Source organism: Equus quagga, chromosome 17 (assembly GCF_021613505.1).
Source record: "Equus quagga isolate Etosha38 chromosome 17, UCLA_HA_Equagga_1.0, whole genome shotgun sequence".
Taxonomy (NCBI): Eukaryota; Metazoa; Chordata; class Mammalia; order Perissodactyla; family Equidae; genus Equus; species Equus quagga.
The window spans coordinates 28,820,062-28,840,400 of NC_060283.1; the positions used below are offsets into that span (position 1 = coordinate 28,820,062).

The following is a 20,339-nucleotide window of genomic DNA, read 5'->3' on the forward strand; positions in this document are numbered from 1 at the left end:
AAAGAAACCTGCTTGTACAGGTCTGCTGATACGCACAGCAAATCACCTCCAATGTGCCCTTCCAGGAAAGGGCCAGACTCTCATTTCAGGCACACAATTCATTCTGACCAAAACATTCTATCTGCTCCGTGAACGCAAAAACATATGCACACACACAGGGTGCCCCTCATTTCCTCTGGAGTAATGGGAGCCTGGGCAATACTTTAAGTATTCATTTTCCAACGTAAATTAGAATGGTGCATTGAGAACAGCAGTGACATCTGCATGGATACAAAATGTATTCATTATGGTCGGTGCTATTACAATGAAAGGAAATGCATTCATAATGGCAGGACATTTGAAAGAATGTGTTGCTGCATTCTGTGTCCATAAAAGCAATAATGAAGAAAGAGGAGTGGGTCAAATACATTAAAAGGAGTAGCAGGGGCATGGGGCGGCTTCACGGGCTCTGGGCAACATCAGTGAGACGGCACTTCACTGGACCCTCAGGGACAAAGTTCTGACGGCTCAAAGGGAGGGGAGGCAAGAACAGCACTAGGCTGACATTCCAGAGAACTGGGGTTTGAACCTGGCTCTGCTGCACGCCAGCTCTGTGACCCTAGGCAAGTTATGTCATTTTCTCCTCACATCTCAGCTTTGCTCAGACTGCTCACCTGCAAAACAAGGAGAGCCTACCTCACAGGACTGCATGAGGAGGGAATGAGAGGACACACATAAAATGCTCAGCACACAGTCTGGTGTGTAATAAGCATACAATCAACATTAGCTTCATTTTTCTTTCTGTTATCACTAAATAAATGTACAGCTCGTGATTTTAGGCATCACCTAGCTCTCTAAATGTCAGTTTCTTCTTATGTAAAGTGGAGCTAATAACACCTGTTCTTCCTACTTCTTGAGCTTATTATGAAGAGCAAGTGAAATGAAATGTGTCTGGCAGCTTTCTACTCTGGATGGTGGAAGGGTTAAATATGTGTCTACAAAACCTGAACTGCAGTGTGTGTGTAGGGTGTAGCCCAGTTCAAGCCTATGACACAGAAGGACAAGTCTTCTGGTCTGGGGAGGGGCCCTTCTTCTGATCCCTTCTTCATGTTTGAACATGGATATGACACCCAAAACTGCATCCTCTTTCAGCCATAAGCTAACACGCAGGAAGGAAAAGCCCAGGGAGTCTCAGAGACACATGGCAGTACTGACATCATCAGCCACTGAAGCAAAGCCAGCAGTCACCTCCCTCCAAACTTATTATGTCAAACAAAGAAACCTTTGTTTGCTTAAGCTACTAATACCAGAGCTTTCTCTTCCTCAAAGCTGAACACAATTCTGATACAATGCCTAAGTACTCTGGAGAATTAAAAGCCCCATATATAAGTAGATGATCTTTCCCCTGCCAAGAATTTCATTCCCTTGGACCCATCTGGCTAATTTATATATGTCCTTTAAACTTAGATTTAGCAATATCTCCTCTAGGAAGCTTTCCAAGACCCTATCCCTAGCATTTCCCCCGCCCTTTGGACTTCTAAAGCACTCCATAAACACTTCTATCAGTATATATTAAACTGCTCTGTAATGATCCATTTATGTGTCTCTTTGCTCCACCAGATGGTTAAAATGTCTCAACAGCAAGGATTCCCATTTCAGCCATTTAAAACATTTCCTAGCACTTGGCATAATACCTGGCACACAGTAGAAAACTCATTAGGGACTGGCTGAAATACTGAATAAGCCGATGAAAGAAGGACCTGAAAGGGCATGAAGTAAACGGTAGCCTTATCATCCATTCATGTTTTTGAAACACTGCAAACAGCGTTCCAATTCCTGTCACTACTTTCAGGGCATCTTGGGTGGGAAAGCATAGGTCTAGGCAGTGGTTTTATCATTCTAAAAGTTCTTCCATTTGACCCTTGTCTGAATCCATGACATTCCCCCACTCCTACTCCCAATACTATTTTATGCTGTGTATTTAGTGCCTACCCATCTACACAAAAATAATTTTATTTCCTTCTTTGCTGCTTTACTATTTACCCCTTGTGATAACCAAAGACATCCTGAGAATAATCCCATTTGGCAGCAAAACAAATGTTCACATCATCCAGCAGCTCCCCTCCTAGGTGTCTGAGTTCTGTCTGTGTGACTGGGGCTTCTGGAGGCTTCCTGCTGACTCTGCCATATCTGGATCCTTACAATCCTTCAATGTAGTATGCAGCTCCTCAGGCTGACTCTAAGGTATGTGGTTTTATGTTAGGAAACAGATGCAAACTCGTGTCCTCTCTCTTCCTATAAAGCCACCTTGTCTCCATGACTTAGAGAGATCACAGCCTTCTTGAAGTAACAGTATTAGCCCCATTGCCAAAATACCCAGAAAAGTAATAATGTCAAATAATGTGATATTATCATTCAGATGACAAATTAGAAACACACTTTGCTGTTAAGCACATTACGTGTAAGAGCAGTCTGAAAGGAGCAGTGGGCTTCCTGTGATGGACCCAGTGCCAGCTTCAAGTCTGACTCCCATTTGGTTCCCTTTGTCTTTAATGCTCCCCATGCCCATTTTTGCTTGGCTGGCTCCTTTGTTCAGTCAAGTTTCAGCTCAAAAGCAAACTCCTCAGCCCTCTGTGAACAGCCTTATCTACAGAAGCTTCTGTTCCCCAGCCCCTTTCTATCAAATCACCCTGCCTCATTTCCTTTCTAACACTGCTATCTCAAATTATTTTGTTCATTTAGTGGTTTACTAGTTTTTTCCATCTATCTCTTCCCAATAGAATTAAATTCTACCAGAGAAGGGATCTCATCTCTCTTGTTCACCCTGTATCCTCAGCAACAGAGCTGTACCTGGCATAACGTGAGTGCTCAATAAACATGTATTGAAAATGAAGAAGAAAGTGGGCAGTGTGTGTTCACTCAGTAAATCCATTTTGCTGGCCTTTACCTGAATTTCCTTTGGGAGTGGGGATGAGGATGGGGTTGATGGCCACCATGAATACTTGGAGGTGGTGAGGTTGGCTTTGGGAAGCTACGTGGAGTTAGGGAAAGAGCCAGAGTCCCGGTCTTGCCACTTACAAGACGTACGAGAATTGGAACGTGTTCCTTTAATGTCTCTGAGCTTCAGTTTTGTCATCACTATAATAAACTGTTTCAGAGGATCAGTGTAACAACTAAATGAGACAGTGACGGTGCACATCAGGTCAGTCAGTTCCCTCTGTCTGTCCCTTACGGCTGTAAACAGAGGAGCAGTCCAGGGGCCCAGAAAATCGGCCTAATGCTTCCTCCCCTCCCAGCAGCCAGCTCAGCAACTGTGATGACCCTTCAGGGAGAAAACGCCAACCTGCTGCATCTGGGAGTTTAGCCCACAGGCCGAGTGTGAAGTCCTGAGTACATTCTCAAAACACTGAGCACGAACCTGCCTTGCAAGGTCATTAGATATTTATTCCTCTCTTGTCAACCTTCTATCAACTTACATTAAACTAGGGCTGATGTTATTCCACAGAAATAAGCTTATAAATCTGTTTTAAAGAACTCTGGGTGCTGATTCTGCCACAACATGTGCTTCCTCTAGTCTCATCAAAACCACAGCATTCAAAGCCATCAAAAATCTGTGGTCTCCAAGCCTGCTAGAGACATTTTTGGTGAAATCATCTTTGACAGGCACGTTTAATTCCTTGCCCTCAATTTCCTTTACCCATTCATCTGTTAATTCAACAAGCGTTCACTGAGCGCCAAGTGCACGCCTAGCTCTAGCAATAAGTCACCGTGATCCGGCCGTCATTCACTGTGAAGCACTGTGCTAACCCCTATGAACGTCAATCCTCATCTCACTCCACAGGCATTATGATTATCCCCGTTTACAGACAGGAGAATGCAAGAGTTTACCTAAACTAAGTGGGCAATAAACGGTGGGTCAGTACTCTAATCTAGGTCTGACAGCAAACCCCATTGTGTTAATCACAATACGCCAGAAAGCAGGTCTTGAACATGTACTTGGTACCTATCAGGGTGTTAGATGCTTTCAGAAATTAAAGAAAACAAGGCTAGACAATGGCCTTCCTCAGGGTAGGAGCTCCATCTTCTTTGCCTAAACAATGCCAACAGTGTTTGTTGAATTGATGAGGATGTGGCTCTTGTTTTCAAAGATACAGTAGAGCCAAAAAGACAAGTTTGCATGAAAGACCTTAAACTAACAAGACCACCAAGGCACAAAAATTGTACAGGGGACACAGGTGTGACTGATTACAGCCAACGAGTGGGTTTAACTCTATCACTGAGCAACAAAATGAGGAGACTGGAGTAGCCCAGGCATCACAGACTCGAGTGGTCATAGAGGCTGGTAGGGAATATGAATGAACGAAATGAACAAATTGGGGCAGGCGGAGACAAGTAAATTGGAAAGTGCATGCCCCACGTAAGGGGCCAGCTGGTCAATGTCATGGGGAAATACGGATCCAGTATTACCAGGACTTCTGAATTTTTAAAAGAAGCTTAAAAAATCTGCTTTTTGATGTAAAATCTTCCAACTTTTAAATGATCGGTAATTCATAAATTGAAAAAATACTTTATGAGTTAAAACAACCACATCCTTAGGTTAGATTCAGTTTGTGGTCTTTGGATTAGACTGTATTTCACAATCTTTTTACCAAGAACCCCCATGTGCCCTCCATAGGCTTCAGAATTTAAAACTCCTTGTCTAACAAACAGCATTTTTGAATATTTAATTAGTTTTCCTGTATAAATTAATAACTAAAAAATTAGGTCACAATGGGAGAAAACAGCTAACATAACTACCCTGGTTGCAGTTAAATGTGAGATGTCCCATTACGATTTCTGGAATACTGAAAACAGTTCACAGACTTTTATTTCTGTCTTCGAGGATCCCGTGGGACCTGAGGAAGCCAGTCAGAAACCGCTGGCCTGAACAAGCGGGCTCCACGGCCTGGGGGCAGTGAGGCCTGGGGGAGACCCGGCACTGGGAGTCAGACAGAACTGGGCTGCATCCTAGCTCTTCAACTTACTAGCGGAGCGGCCTTCAACACATTATTTAGCTTCTTTTATATGTTTGGAAAATGGGAATAATTTGTGATCCATGTTTTTCTCTCACCATCACCGTCTAATTAAAAGAAGCACCCTGGACAGCAGCCCATTTAATACCATTATAATGATTAAAATAGTTTCAGCTCAAAAATGAACAAAACAAAAGGCCTTCTATTACGAATAGGAGCCATGATGACATGTGCACCGATGGAGGAGCATGCAACTATTCCTTCTTCCATCACACCTTTCACCAAGGAACTCCAAGTGCTTGATCACAGCCTGAGACTTCGAGCTGGACAGCCAGAAACTTGGTGTACTTAGGAGTCTTGCCTAAAGCTACGCCCTGCCTTAGGTGAGCGGATGCCAGACGGTTTATTCCTTAGTGCCTCATGTTAAATGTCAAACAACAAACTTTATCTTTGTTCCCACCTCTACCACAATGTATTAATCATCGAACTCATCTGTATAGTGCTTTTCTATTCAAATCACTCAACACACATTTATCATGTGCTCCTCATAAGCACCCAAGGAGGCTGGCGAGGCACAAGTCAATGCCGTTTTGTGAATCAGGGAACAGGTTCTAAGAAGTTGTAACTAGTTTACAGTCACCAAATTAGCAAAAGATAGAAGTAACTCCAGTGACTTCAAATTCAGGGTTTTTCTTATAGACCCTGACCCATAACAGGTCACAGCTGAGATGAGAAACACATGAGAAACAGAGGTGCCATTGGGAGCCATGTGCTGGTTGAACCTTTACTATTCTGCTTATCTGTGAAACGCTAGGTGTATAAGAAAGGGAACCTGTTCTGGAAGGGACACTAGATGTGAGCACTTAGGGGCACTCTGTTGTCTAACTATAAACTGTGTTAAGAAAAACTAAATTGTCATCTCAGGTTATACACTAGCTTGCCTCTCTATGGTAGCACAGCAGAACATCAGTCAATTTTGCTTACCTTTTCCAATTTACCCTTCTACCCTGCCCCCACTTAGGGTAAGAGAAGCCTTACAAACCACATGACTCCTCCTCCCCACACCCTTTTTTACTGTTGCTGACTGACCAGACGAGGCATGACACCTAACTCAAGGGCAGCTAATTACCAGACAGATGAATCGGCTGAGTTTTCTCTTGAGACTGTGGTGAGGCAGTGTTCTATCCTACATCAGAAAACGGCTATACAGCAGGGGCCAAAGTGGTGTCAGGGCAAGCTGAAATTATAAAGAAAGAGGAGAGGCAGAAGGAAATGAAGACGGCTGCTCTGTGGGGTGGAGAGTGACGCAGGAAAGAGAAAGAAACACAGTGAAGACTGAGAGAGCAGCCTCTGGTCTTAACCAACTCCCACCCCTCTCTCCACCAGGCACAGAAATGCTTCCTTTGATTGGGTCCCGTGAAATGCGCCACATCCTTTCCACAGTCCATTGTGTTATCTGAACCAGTCCAGGTGGATTTCTGTTCCTTACCATCAAACAGTCTCTGACTAATACAACAAGAAACAGGAGCCACAGTTATAACAGAGAACAAGGGAAGAAGTAGGAGGCGGTTAAAAAAAAAACCCTAAATCTCCTTCTTTTAGATTGCACAGAAAGAAAGGGAATGAACGAATGAAACTTCAAAGTTGAAACGGCCCCAAATTATGGCTGCCTCAAGTTTATTTCTATTATGTCCATGATCTTTTTGGCACCAGAAGGATAAATGCCGGCAAAGCTCTCATGACAGGATAAAGTGCAATGCCAACAAAGGACTTAACCAGTGATATAGTACATACTTTCCCTTTGCGAACCATGGTTCGAAATCCCCTTGTGACAAACAGAGTTTACTATTATGACATCCACTCTCTACCCTCCACCAGTCAACTTACTGTTGTATAGCTCTTTTCAGGTCACTGGTTTGAATGGGTCAACATCTGTGAAATCTTCCCTGATTCCCCAGGAAGAATTAGTCACTTTTTACCCTGCCTCCCACAGCACTTAACACATTTCTTTATGTGGGTTCTCATACTGTTATACTATAATTCTTTGCTCATGAGTTTCAATTCTTTCTTTTTTTTGGTGAGGAAGACTGTCCTTGAGCTAACATCTGTTGCCAATGCTCCTCCTTTTGCTTGAGGAAGATTGTCCGTGAGACAATATCTGTGCCAATCTTCCTCTATTTTGTACGTGGGATGCGCAGCATGGCTTGATGAGCACTGTGTAGGTCCGCGCCCAGGATCTGAACCTGGGAACCCCCGGGCCGCCCAAGTGCTGCATGTGAACTTAACCACTCTGCCACGGGCCTGGCCCATGAGTTTCATTTCTTAATTGGACCACAAGTGCCCTGAGAGGAGGGCCTGTGGCTCAACCTTTCTCTCTGTTGCGCCTGATGTCTAGCACACATGCTAGTGGGACAGATCAGTGCCCATTATCTTTGTCTCCTGGCAGAGCTCCTGGAAACGATAATTAACATTTACAATTTTTCTGTAACAGATCACAACTGGGGTTACAACTATGCATACAAACTGGTTTAACCATCTCAACTGAGCCAGCCTGTAATTTTAGTAAAAAAGAAAAAGTACCAGTATCATGCCATAATTTAAATACCTGCAGCTAAAAAGCTGTATTTCAAAACTGATGGGGTGGGGATAGAAAGGAAGTTAAAAATCCCAACTGTTTGTTAAGCACAACTCTCATCTTCAGTGAGCTCAGACTGTACCAGAAATTTACTACTGAAAAGTCAAAGTAATCATTTAACCAAAATGACCATATGAGAAAAGTACCAAACCCAGCATTTTGGCTGAAGTGGTTAAAATGCCAAGATACTGAGCCAGACTGAGTGTCCTGAAAACACAGTCTAGGGATCAAGCAGACACTGGCTGATGGCAACTCAGCTTTGTAAACTACTTCTTAGGATGCATGGTGAAAAACAGTCTCCTCTTTAATAACTGCACTTTCCCACCAGCAAAGCTGAGGAAGGGGGATAGAAAGCCATTACCAGCTGTGAAGTGATGTCGAAAGAGTTCTGATGAAGGTCACAGTGTCACTTACTCACTGTATTCTCCAATTTCAAACAAGGAGAGCAGAGACTGAGGAGCTAACCTGTGATCGAGGTACTTCGTTTGTTAATGGACACCCAATTAACAAAGTACAGTGCTGACTGAGATAGACTGGTGTCTGAGGCCACAGTAGGTGACTCCTGCCACCTGTCCCACTAAATTAAAGTTATCTGAATCTCAGGGAAGCAGTGACTTAATTTACTCATCTAGTCAGTGATGGAGAAGTTGGAACAAAGACTTATTTGAGTCCAACAGAGGCAATTCCTTCCTCATCTGCTTACTGCAATGGAGAGAGCAGAAAGAGCAAGGAAGGCCCATTCCACCTGAACCAAGAGGTCCAAGAAAGCAAGAGAAAAGAGAGAAAGAAATGGCCATGTGGTCTCTCAGTGCGGCGATTGTTAATCCATTAACCCCGCATAACAGAGAAGAGGCCAAATGACTGCCAGAATCTCGCCAACGAGACAAACTACTCCTCTTCCCAAGGAAAGGAGTAAAGGATAAAAGAGGCAGAAGCATGCTCTTGAGAGGAGGAAGATCTGGCAGCAATTCTGATGCTGTGAATACATGGGGGGTGGAGGACAAGAACGTTTCTCTCCAGACAGACTCCCAGGCTGACGTCTCAGTGAAGATGTTATAATGTGGAATATGCTAGAAGAAGTGTATAAAGATGCCAGGATACCAAAAGATACTGGAGAACCATTGCGCACAAGGCTACTTTAGTCCCTTGGCCTCAAGGCCCTGTGTGTTCCCAAAGATCCCATTTTGGAGACAAAAAAATAAAGTGTCTCCTTTTCGGATTCACAACAAAGCCAAGGAAAAAGTGAGGGCTATGAGCAAAGGGAAAGAGAAAAGGCACACAACCCAATGGGCTGAGACAAATGCAAAACGGAGTTATTATAAATCTTTCTCTCCAAACCAATCTTTCTTCCCAGTAGCACCACCCCCAGTAGTCTGTGGTCTCTAAGACAAAGACCTCGGAGTCTGAAAGCCATAGAGGAACAGACCTGGAAGGAACCTCCAGGGCCACATCAAACTTAGGCCTCTCCTTCACACATGTTCCATCTCAAGCTCAGAGAGGTTCAATGCCTTGTCTGAGACACCTAACAAAGTAGTGGCAGAGCTCTGCTTGGAAGCCAGTGCTCCCGATTTAGCTCCATGTTACTCCTTAATTCCTCAAAGACAGCCACACACTAAGTCCTCTCCATCCCCCACGCATGTTTCCCCAACCCATTCTTCTCTCCCCATTGCTATCGTTCTTATCCAAGTCTAGAACGCCAAGACCTGTCAGCTGAATCACTGCAACAATGTTCTAATCTTGTGGGCCTTAAGGACTTGCCTCTCCAGCTGGATCACTTCCCACTCCTCCTCAGCAGTGATCCTCTGCTCTCCTGGGGTGGACTGCACGGTTTTGCCACTGCTCTTTCCCCTCTGCCAGCATGTCCCACATGGGGCTGCTCTGTTGTCTTGGTCTTAGAATGCAGGAGAAGGGAGCAGAGCTAATGCTGATCCATAGTGAACGTGCGTCATCTGAGAGAAATAAATGTTTGTTGTTGTTGCCACTGAAATCTGAGTGCATATGCACACCCCATGCCCTTAGAAGAAGAGTGACTTACACAAAGAAGACACTCAATAGATTTTTTTTTTTTTGCTGACTCACTGAATGAATCATCTCATTAATCCTCACAGTAACCTTATTTCAGACACTATTATCATCTACATTTTGCAGATGAGAAAACCAAGGCCTAGGGAGTCTGAATAGTCGGGCTAAGGTTATATAGGTAGTAGGTGATAAGGCTGGAGTTCAGACCCAGAACTTCTGACCCTAAAGCCCATATTCTTTAACCAGTGCATCACACTGATTCTGAGAACTCTTAAAACTGCCAGAGTTTGAAACACACATTTGGTTTAATTATGTATTATCTTATTCTTGGCTGACTATTCTCTATATTATAATCTTGACTACCCTCCTCCATTTCGCCTTGGTTGCAAGCAATTCGCAGGCCAAGATTCCATCCTATCACAAGCCTAAGCACCTGGCTGAGGCTCAGTAAAGACGTGTTTGTTGACTGATGCTGGCTGATCAGGGCAAGAGCTCACCCTTCTTCTTTCAGTCCTCAGGGAGTCAGAAGTATGGCCCGAGAATTCCTCACCTTGCCTCAGAGCTCCAGAGGAAAGGACTGAATTTTAAACAACATTCAGGTCTGATAGAGACATAACCTTTGAAGGAGGAGATCACTGCCTCTTCCCACATGTCAGCCCTATCACTCAAAGGCAGGGAGGAAGAGAAACAGGCTCTAGAAAGATTACGTTAAAAGAAGAAAGAGGAAACAGCCAGGCCTCAGCTGTGGAAGCAGGAGTCTGCACAAGTCTGTTTATTTTGGGGACCATCTCAGGATGACACACTTGAGTGGGCACTCTGCTTTTCTAGACAGCAGCGTGTACTAGTGCTGGCTCAGACACGCCGCTGTTCTCCGGGCTCATCATGCACAAGGCACACGAGTCTGAAGCTGAAAGGGTGGCCACTGTTACGCCAGCACCTCTGCAGCCTGTCACTTGCTGAGGACAGAGAGAGAGCACCGCCCAAGGGTCTCTTCTGTCAGTCCTGAGAGCAAGCACACACGCCTCCCTCCAAGCTCTCCTGCTGCATCCCTGCTCTTTTCAGAAGGCTCAACGAGAGCAGACAGGGCATGTGGGTAGATTTCAATGAAAACATCAAAGAGACGAGTCTTGAACAGTTAAAGCTCCTCTTTAGAGCAGATGTGCATGGGAGAACTTTTATTCATTTACTAAATATTTTATTTATTTTAGTGCAAGCCTACAATGGTGAAGAGACTCTGCAGCCAGATGGCCTCGGTTCAAACCCTGGCTCTCTACCATTCACTGGCTGCATGATCTTCGGCAAATTTAATCTTTCCATGTTTAATTTTCCTCATCTGGAAAATGGGGATGCTAACAGCCTCTATCCCTATGGCGTTGTTGTAAGAATTCAATGAAATCTGGGCACATATCTGGCACACAGTAAGCCCTGAGTCAGTGTTAGCTATTACGGCCATGATCACTATTATCTAAGGAATGGCCAAGGGTTCATGAGTCCTAGTCAGTCACTTTCCAAGTCTGAAACATGGTGAACTGTTGCTCAGTATGGAGTTAGCAAATAGTATAAGTGACCTGCTACAGGTTACTGAGATAAAGAAAAATTGAGTACAGATGTTGCCACTCAGGAGCTCACAGGTGGCCGGCGTGATAGAGCATATACATAATTATAAACTAGAGAAGAAAGTGGTAAGTCCGAAAATGAACTAGAGGATCAAAGAAGGATTCATGGAAGAAGAGGGTAATAAGTTGGAGCTTGAAGGAAAAGGAGGACTTGACCGGGTTAAAGAGCAGATGGACAGCTGAGGCTCCACCACAGCCGAGCACTGGGGGGACAGCACCGGAAGTCACTGCTGAAAAGGCAGTGTGGACCCTGGCCATCAGTGTGGCTGTGGATCTGGAATGATGCTTCCACGAGGCCTGTGAGGAGGCCAAGACTGCTCCCTGAGCTCTTCGCTGAGCCAACCATTCTCACAAGAACTTCTCCAAGCTGAGCTAACACGAGCATACCTCTCAAGCAAGGGAGAGATCACCCTCACACACAGCCTCAAGGCCCAGGCCAGCACTCCTGTGACGAGTGCTTAGCACTTACTAGGCTCTTCCTAAGGATTCAGTAAGCAGATTCTTCTATACTTTTACTAATTATTATTATGACTATGACAGGAAACCAGTTCTTTTTTTCCCCATTCATTATCTTGACATAGACCCAACATTTGTACTCTGACTCAGTCCAGGAAGAACCTAAGGGCCTCAAGTGGAGGCGGGAAGGCAGAACTCTCTCAGCCCCACACTCAAGAGCCACACTCTCCTCTACTGAAACTCCTCTTGGTACACAATCAAGTTGTCTCCAGAAGCTGGGAACAGCTCCCACCCATACCTCCCTCCCCTCAACCTGGGAACAGAGGGAGCAGCAGGTTGGGCTCTCAGAACAGCTCAGTCCTTCCTCTTGAAGAGGAAACCATCTCCTGGTCCTTCTTTTGCGTGAATGACTAGGTTTTACCTGTGTGGTAAGGAAGTGCATTGCTATAGGATCTATGCTACAAGTGTCAACACAACTTACAGCAACTGGAACTTTCACTGCATTAGCTGTCAGCTTCTACTGAGAAGGAAACGTTTCGGGGTGCCGAACGCCCACACTGGTAAGCAAGATGGCTCCTTAGCTGAGGTAAGGGGAGAAGGAGATGGAACTACTAAGACGCCACAGAGGCTGAGAGGCCAGTGCGAGAAGAAAGCAAAGAGTATGAATCTCTGAAAGGAGTCCTGATCAGCCAAGGTTCACAGTGTTGAAGACAGGAGGGTCAGTTCCTTTAAATCAATCTGGCAACTGCAGAGGATGAGGCTTTCTCATTCCAAACAGCACTAAGGTTAGATCTGGTGTGACTAAGGACAGTGTTACTCATTTATGCGAACGCAGTCTGGCATGTTCTGAGAAACAAAACAAGACTGAAAACAATCAAGAGAAGACTTTCCTATCATTATGGTAGCCCTGTCTAAGTGAGATGCCCCTAGATATTTTAACATTAGTTGGTTCTTAGCAAAAATTAGGATGCGTAAGAATGATTTCACATAATTTTGGGAACCATATGGCTTGGGCAAGTTGTTCTTTAGGTTAGGGTTTGAGTGAAAGAATGAAAGGGCCCAGGCTTACGATTCTAACGTTGCCAGAGTCGAGTCTCTGCCAAGCCGCAGGGGTAGAGCTACAGAGAAACAGTGAGGAAACGGCTTTGTATCAATTCCCTACCAGCGCTGCCCTGACGTCAAGTACAGGCGTTTTCTCCCACTGTAACATCTCACTGTTTTCAAAGGACTCACGAACATGTGCTCATCTAACCCCTCCCCTGGAATCCTCTCACCTGTTACCCCATTTGGGGTCTGTGAAGAACAAGAGCAGGCTCACAAGCAGCAGCGACGGACGGTGACGAGGTGCATAAGGCGACAGACTGTGGGTGCCACCAAGCGAGTCTAAGGCTTTCCTCTTCCCAACCAGGGGTCTCTCCATAACTGAGAAAAGGGGTTTGCATAGCTATGTATTTATCCAAAAAATAACTGTGTGCCTATTATCTTCTAGGCACTGAGAATATAGTGGTGAAAAAGACACAGCTTTTACTCTCATGACACTTATTTTCTAGTGGGGAAGAAAGAAAACAGGAAGTTAAAGACATAATACATTTTCATGTAGTGACAAGTATATGCAGAAAACCAAAGCATGGTAAGGAATGCAGGTCTAAAGAGGTACTATTTCAGCAAAGGCCTAGAGTGAGTGAGCGAGCGAGCCAGACACGTGAAGATCTGGGGATAAACACACAGGCAGAAGGGAGCACAAGCAGCAAGGCCCTGAAGTAGGAAGTGTGGTTGAAGTGAGCAGTGGGGTGAGGGGCAGGCGTAAGGATGGAGAGGTGGACGGAAGCCCATCTTGTATGACTTCACAGGGCCCTTCCCCCCAGGTTATTCTGAAGTAAATTCCAGATATGATATCATTCATCCTGGAGCATCCAGAATGGAAGAATTACATGATTTCTTTGCACCCTAAAAGATCATTCTAGCATCTATGTGAAGAATGGAATGGGGGGAAGAATGGGGATGGAGGGAGTAAGGATGAGTAAGAGTGGCACCAGGGGAAGGCAGAAGGATTCTTAGAGAGAAATTATGTGGCTTGGAGCAGGATGGTGGGCGGCTGGTGGTGAGAAGTCCTTGGATTTGATGGATCCTTGAGGGCAAATCTGACAGGAATTGCTGATTAACTGGATATGGAATATGAAGAAAAGAGAGACACTGAGTACAACTCTTAGGTTATTGGCCTGAGACATGATGATGCCATTTACTGAGAAGGAGAAGGCAAAGGTAGAAGCATGTGGGAGAGGAAGGAGAAAACGAGAGCGATGTTCTGAACAGGCGGCGTGAGAGCATGGGCACAGGACGTGAACAGTGAGCCTTCCTTCGAGGCCTGACTTGCATCACGTCCAGCTCTCCCTGGGCAGCCCTGGACAAGTTACTGATTCTCATTCAATTTCCTGCCTGTGTAACACGGGGAGAGCAAAACCACCTCTCAGGTTTGTTAGAATAAGGAAAAGAGATGTCTGTGTGCACCCCGTAAACTATAAAGGTGCTGAATGAAGGTTCATTTTCTTGTTTCCTTTGTTATTTCTGGTAAATGTTTGTTTAAATGACACATAAATGAACCTCAGGCTGTAAACACAATTATGTCTTAACAAATACCCCTGTGAAAAGACTTAACTGTCTGTCATCCAGTTAAGATTTCCTGTTTGGGGCTGTATACTTTGGAAGGGTACAGAGCATCATCTACATTTCCTATGCTCTACATTCACACAGATTATCTCACTCGATCCGTCACACAGAGTGGGTGCTACTGCCCCTAGATGACTGAGGAGAAAACTGAGGGACTGAGAGGTACCTCCGAGGGCCTGACACCCTGGTCTCAGTGCCTTCCTCTCTTGGCCTTTAAGTCAGAATACCGTGATCCTGATGTATAAATCCATTTGGCGTTAGAGCTTGGTCATAGCAGGGCAATTTCTGACACACAGATTGTTAAGAAGTCCCATGATCATTAGTGAAAAAAACCAAAACCATAATTATTCCTTAGATGCAGCACTAACAGTTTGCAAAATACTTTTTTATATATTATTTTCTTGGGCCCTCCCAAGCTGTGATAAGTACATGATAGCTACTGGTTGTAGGAGGCACTGTCATGTGCTAAGGGGATAAGCCCACTTTATACACTGACTTAAAACTACAAAGTGGTATCACAACTTTCTTATTGTTAGAAAGCAAAAGGAATTACATAATTAAGATGAAAAGAACAAAAATTTATTTATAATGGATATCTTCTTTTTTGAATGGAATTATGGACATCCAAGATTGATTTTTGTCGTGTCAATTTTTTTTTTTTTTTGTGGTGAGGAAGATTGGCCCTAAGCTAACATCTGTTGCCAATCTTCCTCTCCTTGCTTGAGGAAGATTGTTACTGAGCTAACATCTCTGCCAATCTTCTTCTATTTTGTATGTGGGATGCTGCCACAGCATGGCTTGATGAGTGGCGTGTAGGTCCGTGCCAGGGATCAAAACCCATGAACCCTGGGCCACCAAAGCAGAGCATGTGAACTTAAGCATTACGCCACTGGGTTGGCCGCTTGTCATGTCAAATTTTTTTTTTTTTTTTGAGGAAGATTAGCCCTGAGCTAACTGCTGCCAATCCTCCTCTTTTTTGCTGAGGAAGATTGGCCCTGAGCTAACATCCATGCCCATCTTCCTCTACTTTATGTGTGGGACACCTACCACAGCACGGTGTGCCAAGTGGTGCCATGTCCACACCCGGGATCCTAACTGGCCACCCCGGGCCGCTTAAACGGAACATGTAAACTTAACTGCTGCGCCACCGGGCTGGCCCCGTTATGTCAACTTTTAAAAATATGCCAGTGGCCCTCTCAAGGCTTCCTTTTCTCAGGAATGTGTCTCAGCTTCAATTACTTGTATCCCCAATAGCTACACTTCTAATTGTACTGGAAATAAATTATATCAATAATAGCAGAGAAATGGTTCAGAAGCCCCAATTATTTGAAGGAAAGTAGAATGAGGACGAGATTTCAGCCTAAGAGATGAGGACTCTAACTACGTTGCCTTACGCTCCTTACACCCTCTTTCTGGATGGCGAATCAAGAGCAGCACGTCTCAGTGTCTCAACACGTCTCAGTGGAGAATGAGCTGCCTTCCTCTAGCCGAAGAAGCCTGCTTCCAAAGGAGACTTTTGTGACAGGGGTTAAAATAGCCTTATGGTCAGTAAGTCTGGGAATGCTGGGATTGAAAAAGGAGACAGGTCTCATTATCACAGGGCTGCTCAAAGCCTGAATTATAGCAAGGTACTTGTGGAACTCCAAGAGGTGGGTAAATAAGCAGCATGTGCCAAACTTCTTGGACCACGAAACCCTAGTTTAGAAGAATAAGTGAACAACTCACATAACTAGTGTTCAGTTGAACATACCTGGGAAGCCCTGCGCTGGAGGGTTTCCACCTATAGTTACAGGTCATGCATCTTTCTACTAGCCTGCTGATTCTTTAAGCTCGTGCAGAGCTGAGCAGACACAGAGCAGATGTATGCCCCTGAAATGCAGAGGAGAGACCCAGCACTACATAGCAAGCACCATGAAAACGAAGAGTGTATTCAGTTTTGATTTCTACTATAGCTCCAACATCTAGCACGGCCTGGCACACAGCAGACAATAAAATTTGCTAAGGAGATAAAGGAATGAAACTTGCAGAAATGAAAGAAGGTTATGTTGATTTCAGAATGAGTGGCCACACTGTTTTCCTGTCTTCAATGACTTCAATTTCCATATCTAGACTTCTAGACAGTATTTAATTATTTTCTTAGAACAAAAGACTGAGAATTATTCCAACAGCCTTTTGCATCAGGACCCTGCACTAATCTAATAAGAGAAAGGTTACACTGGTCTTTGTTGATGAACAGCACATTAATGAGATCTCCTTGAAATAATCCTACCTCTACTATGCAAGCAAAATTACATTTTCCAGCATAATTACTGTCAGTTGAGCTCCCCAATTTTGATACTAATTGTTTCACTTGCAAAGGCAACATCAACTTATTAGTTTGTCAAACCTCTGGAAAATCAGGGGGAAGCTCATAGTTTTAAGTAGTGATTACCAACCCTTTACTTCACTTTTATTCTACCTTCTGCATATTTTCCTACCAGCCAGAAGGACTGGGCCAATTTTACTTGCTATGATAGGTTTTAAGAGAGAACTAAGGGCTTTCTTTAAAATGCACTCAAATTATATACCACTTACATTCCTCAATCCTTAACTTGAGACTGTAGAATGTAAGCTCTTAGATGGCACAGACCTTGAACATTTTGTTGAAAACTGTATTCCTAGCACCAAAGACAATACCTACAGCAGAGGAGGTGCTCTGTAAACACTGCTGAATGAATGCTGTTTCTCCTCCCACCGAGACTCACCGTTTTAAAGTACAATCTCTCTCTCTTACACTCATACACACATACTAGAACACAGGGAAGTCTTGCTATATACACTATGGAGTTTTCTCCATGTGTCCATGAAAAACACATAAAGCAGAGAAGTGTGGTTAACATCTATCATAATAAGAGTTTTGGACAGTTTCTCTCCATTGTGTGTTGTCACCAAGTCACCTCCTCTTCCCAGCCTCAATCCACCGAGAGCGACAGGACAACTTAGGAAGGACTCCTGACTCTCAGTTACTCATCGGATCACGGCTTGGGACACAGAGCATGTGAGCTGTGAGCTGTGAGTCTGAGAGATCTCAAAAGCATAATAGGACATTCTCCAATATTGCTCATTCAGTAATTTCTATTTTGTAATTTACCTTATTCTACTAGAAAAAATATTGTTTTCCTTTTTATTGTAGATAATGTAAAATATCTCTTAAGTCTGATTTCATTCTAGATTGGGACCATGACTCCCTATATAGAAGAACAGATTCTATTTTATTAGTCAAATCAATAGTATACAAAGATTCAGTACATTGGCTTACTAGCCCTGTGACCTTGGGCAAGGTACTGAACATATCTAAGTCTGAGATGAGAAGAAAAACAGCGCCTTCTTCCTAGGTTGTTGTAAGGATTAAATGAGATAGATAATCCATGTGGAAGGCTTAGTTTACATTTTCTGACTACAATCTCCAGGGGGTGACAGAGCAACAGCGGTGATGAGCCAGCACCTGAACAAGTTCATCACCCCCTCAAGTCTTCCTTTTGTCTCCTCTGACAGGCCACGCTCCTCCATCCCACCCACGGAAGTAGAGACTCACAACAGGCATGCTTTGTGGGTCCTGTTTTCCCCGATGCAAGAGTCCTCCCTGTGGAGTCCAGATAGCATTTCTGGACTGCTTCCGGCTGGGTGACATCATTTAGAGTAGTCATTCATCTGGCCCCTGCAAGTCTTTGCATAGCCTAGGCAACATTTCTCTTTCTTTGTTTGGTTCCTTAAAGAGTCTTGGTTGGCTGGGGACTCGACCCTTCATTTTAGTTCATCAGAAACTCCTAACCAGAGGGGATGGGCACTGAATTCCAGGGGCCTGCTGGGCTGGAGCATCTGTGCCTGGCCTTTTCATCTACGCAGCTTGCTGGCAATTGCTATGTTTCCCCTCCTGAAACAATTATCCCCCCATTTCTCTGCCCCCCCCCCCCCCCCCCCCCCCTTAATTTTCCGTTCTGGAATTAAACTGCTTGCCTTTCCTGACGTTGCCATGACAACAGTTGGCCTGCACCTGCCACTGGGTGAATAGTGGCTCTTTCAGAAGAGGCAATGGCAGTTACTGGCTCCACAAAAACCAGGGAGTAAACTAATGTTTACCTGTCTGGGGAGAGAAGTTCCTATTCATTCCACCTTAGGCATTTTCCTGGCAAGCTCCACCTCAACTTGTGTCTCAGACAAATTGCTTGTTGGCATTCAACAAAGAAAATGAAAAAATTTTTCTGATAAAAATGCCAAATCCCTGTTGGCTTGTCACAATTCCCTCCATTAACTTCGCTTATTCCCAGCCAAGATGTTGGAAGATATGAATCTTCCATCTCCTGAGACAGACAGTATAGTGTAGTGCTTGAAATTACAGAATTTTAAGCCTGATAGATCTGGGTTCTAAACCCGGTTGAGTCACTTTCTAACTGTGACCATGGCTTAATCACTAAACCTCTATAAAATCAATTTCCTCCTCTGTAAAAAGAGGATTAGAACAGCTCTGTCTCACAGAGTTGTTTTAAAGCTTTGAAATAACACACGCAGGTCCAGATCCCATTGAATGTTCAACACACAAGCAGGTCTCACTAGTATTGCTGTTTAGCGTTGATCCTGGACACCCCTGAAAGTCAGGGCAAAGTGGGCAGCGTGGTCAGTTTTAGGGCGGTCCTGCTCTAAGTGGCAGTGCCTGTGCAGGTGGGATAAAGCAGCACGATGCCCCACAGCATCTAGATCCAGACACATCTAGCAGCCAGAGGCAGCTGAGAAACGGTTCTCTCCCTACCTTCACTGCCATTCTGTCAGCTCCTCCCTCTCTGTGCTGGTTTTCTCCTGCTCAACCTCACTTTCCTTTAAATAGAATTGATGGAACCAGAGGGGAGGGAGACATGTCCTCACCAAGGAAACAAAATGCTTTTCCATTTTATAAGCACGCTGCAACCTACAGGGAACAACCGGTAGAGGTGCTAAGGAGTAGGGGAATGAGGCACTTATAAAGCGTTTTTCTTCCCTGAAACCCCTGCTGGTGGGTAAGGAGGTATTTCTCTGACGAATCTACAACCACTTACAGTTAGGTCCTGAGTGCAAACAAGCAGAGGCCTGGGAATATCGTCCTTGGTAAGGACCTCACCATTTAGGGTACCCCAGCTTTATCTCAGCCTTTGTCCACCTTTTTTAAAGTTCTGAAGCCACCTCCTTGCAGTTCTAATTTTAAAGAAAACTGCACTCACTGACTCTAAACTTTATACTATTTTGAAAAGAAAAAACGCAAACCAAAACAAAAAAACAAATGCACCAGCTTATGCTCCCAGCCTCTGTTACAGATGTCTGCTGTGGGTTTCTGTGCAGTTCAGACACATGGAGCTTACAAAAAAGGGAGAGATCCCTGGAAGCTGCTGGGAAGACAGAAGTTTTAACCTTTTACCTGCCTCTCACTGGGAGGAAGTGAGAAGACACCAGCAGGTTTCGCCTAAAATCAAAAGACACTACTAACAACAATTTTGCTGTGGCTGCCACAAGTGAGGGGGCACATAACCAATGACATCAACTTCAGTCATTCTTGACACAGACTGGAGTTTTGTGACTTCCTAAAATCTGTTAGGCTCAGCCAGTCCAAAATGACTGAAGCCAAACAACGAAGATGACACCCAGGCTCCAGCCAGACTCTCCAGCATCGAGTCTAACTCAGAGACAAATGCAACATCAACTTAATTCTTTGACTAGCTTTTAAAAAACATCTATAGCTTTAAATCTTTTTGGAAAATGGAGGTGCTTCAGTATTCCTTTTCTCCTTTAACTTAGAAGAAACCAGATAACTACCTTCCAAACATGAGTTTAAGGTAAAGGCAGGCAGGAGCCATCGAAATAGAGGTATAAATAAGATACAAATCAAACACTTTCCTTTTACAACTACTTCATCTCACTTGCTTGTTTTTCCATCTAAAAGAAGGA

The 20,339-nt window shown here is 44.3% G+C and overlaps 1 protein-coding gene across 2 annotated transcripts in view; it reads right to left on the reverse strand.

Annotated features, from left to right (window-relative positions):
- TRIM44 (tripartite motif containing 44) overlaps positions 1 to 20,339 on the reverse strand; it is a 106,245-nt gene that overhangs the window by 25,841 nt on the left and 60,065 nt on the right. The window contains exon 5 of one of the 2 annotated variants that reach the window (XM_046643638.1): positions 12,995 to 13,142. The exons of the other annotated variant lie outside the window; for it this stretch is intronic. Within the exon in view, the coding sequence (XP_046499594.1) occupies positions 12,998 to 13,142 (145 nt within the window). The 3' untranslated portion in view covers positions 12,995 to 12,997. The remainder of the gene's footprint in view (positions 1 to 12,994; positions 13,143 to 20,339) is intronic. 2 annotated transcript variants of the gene reach the window in all.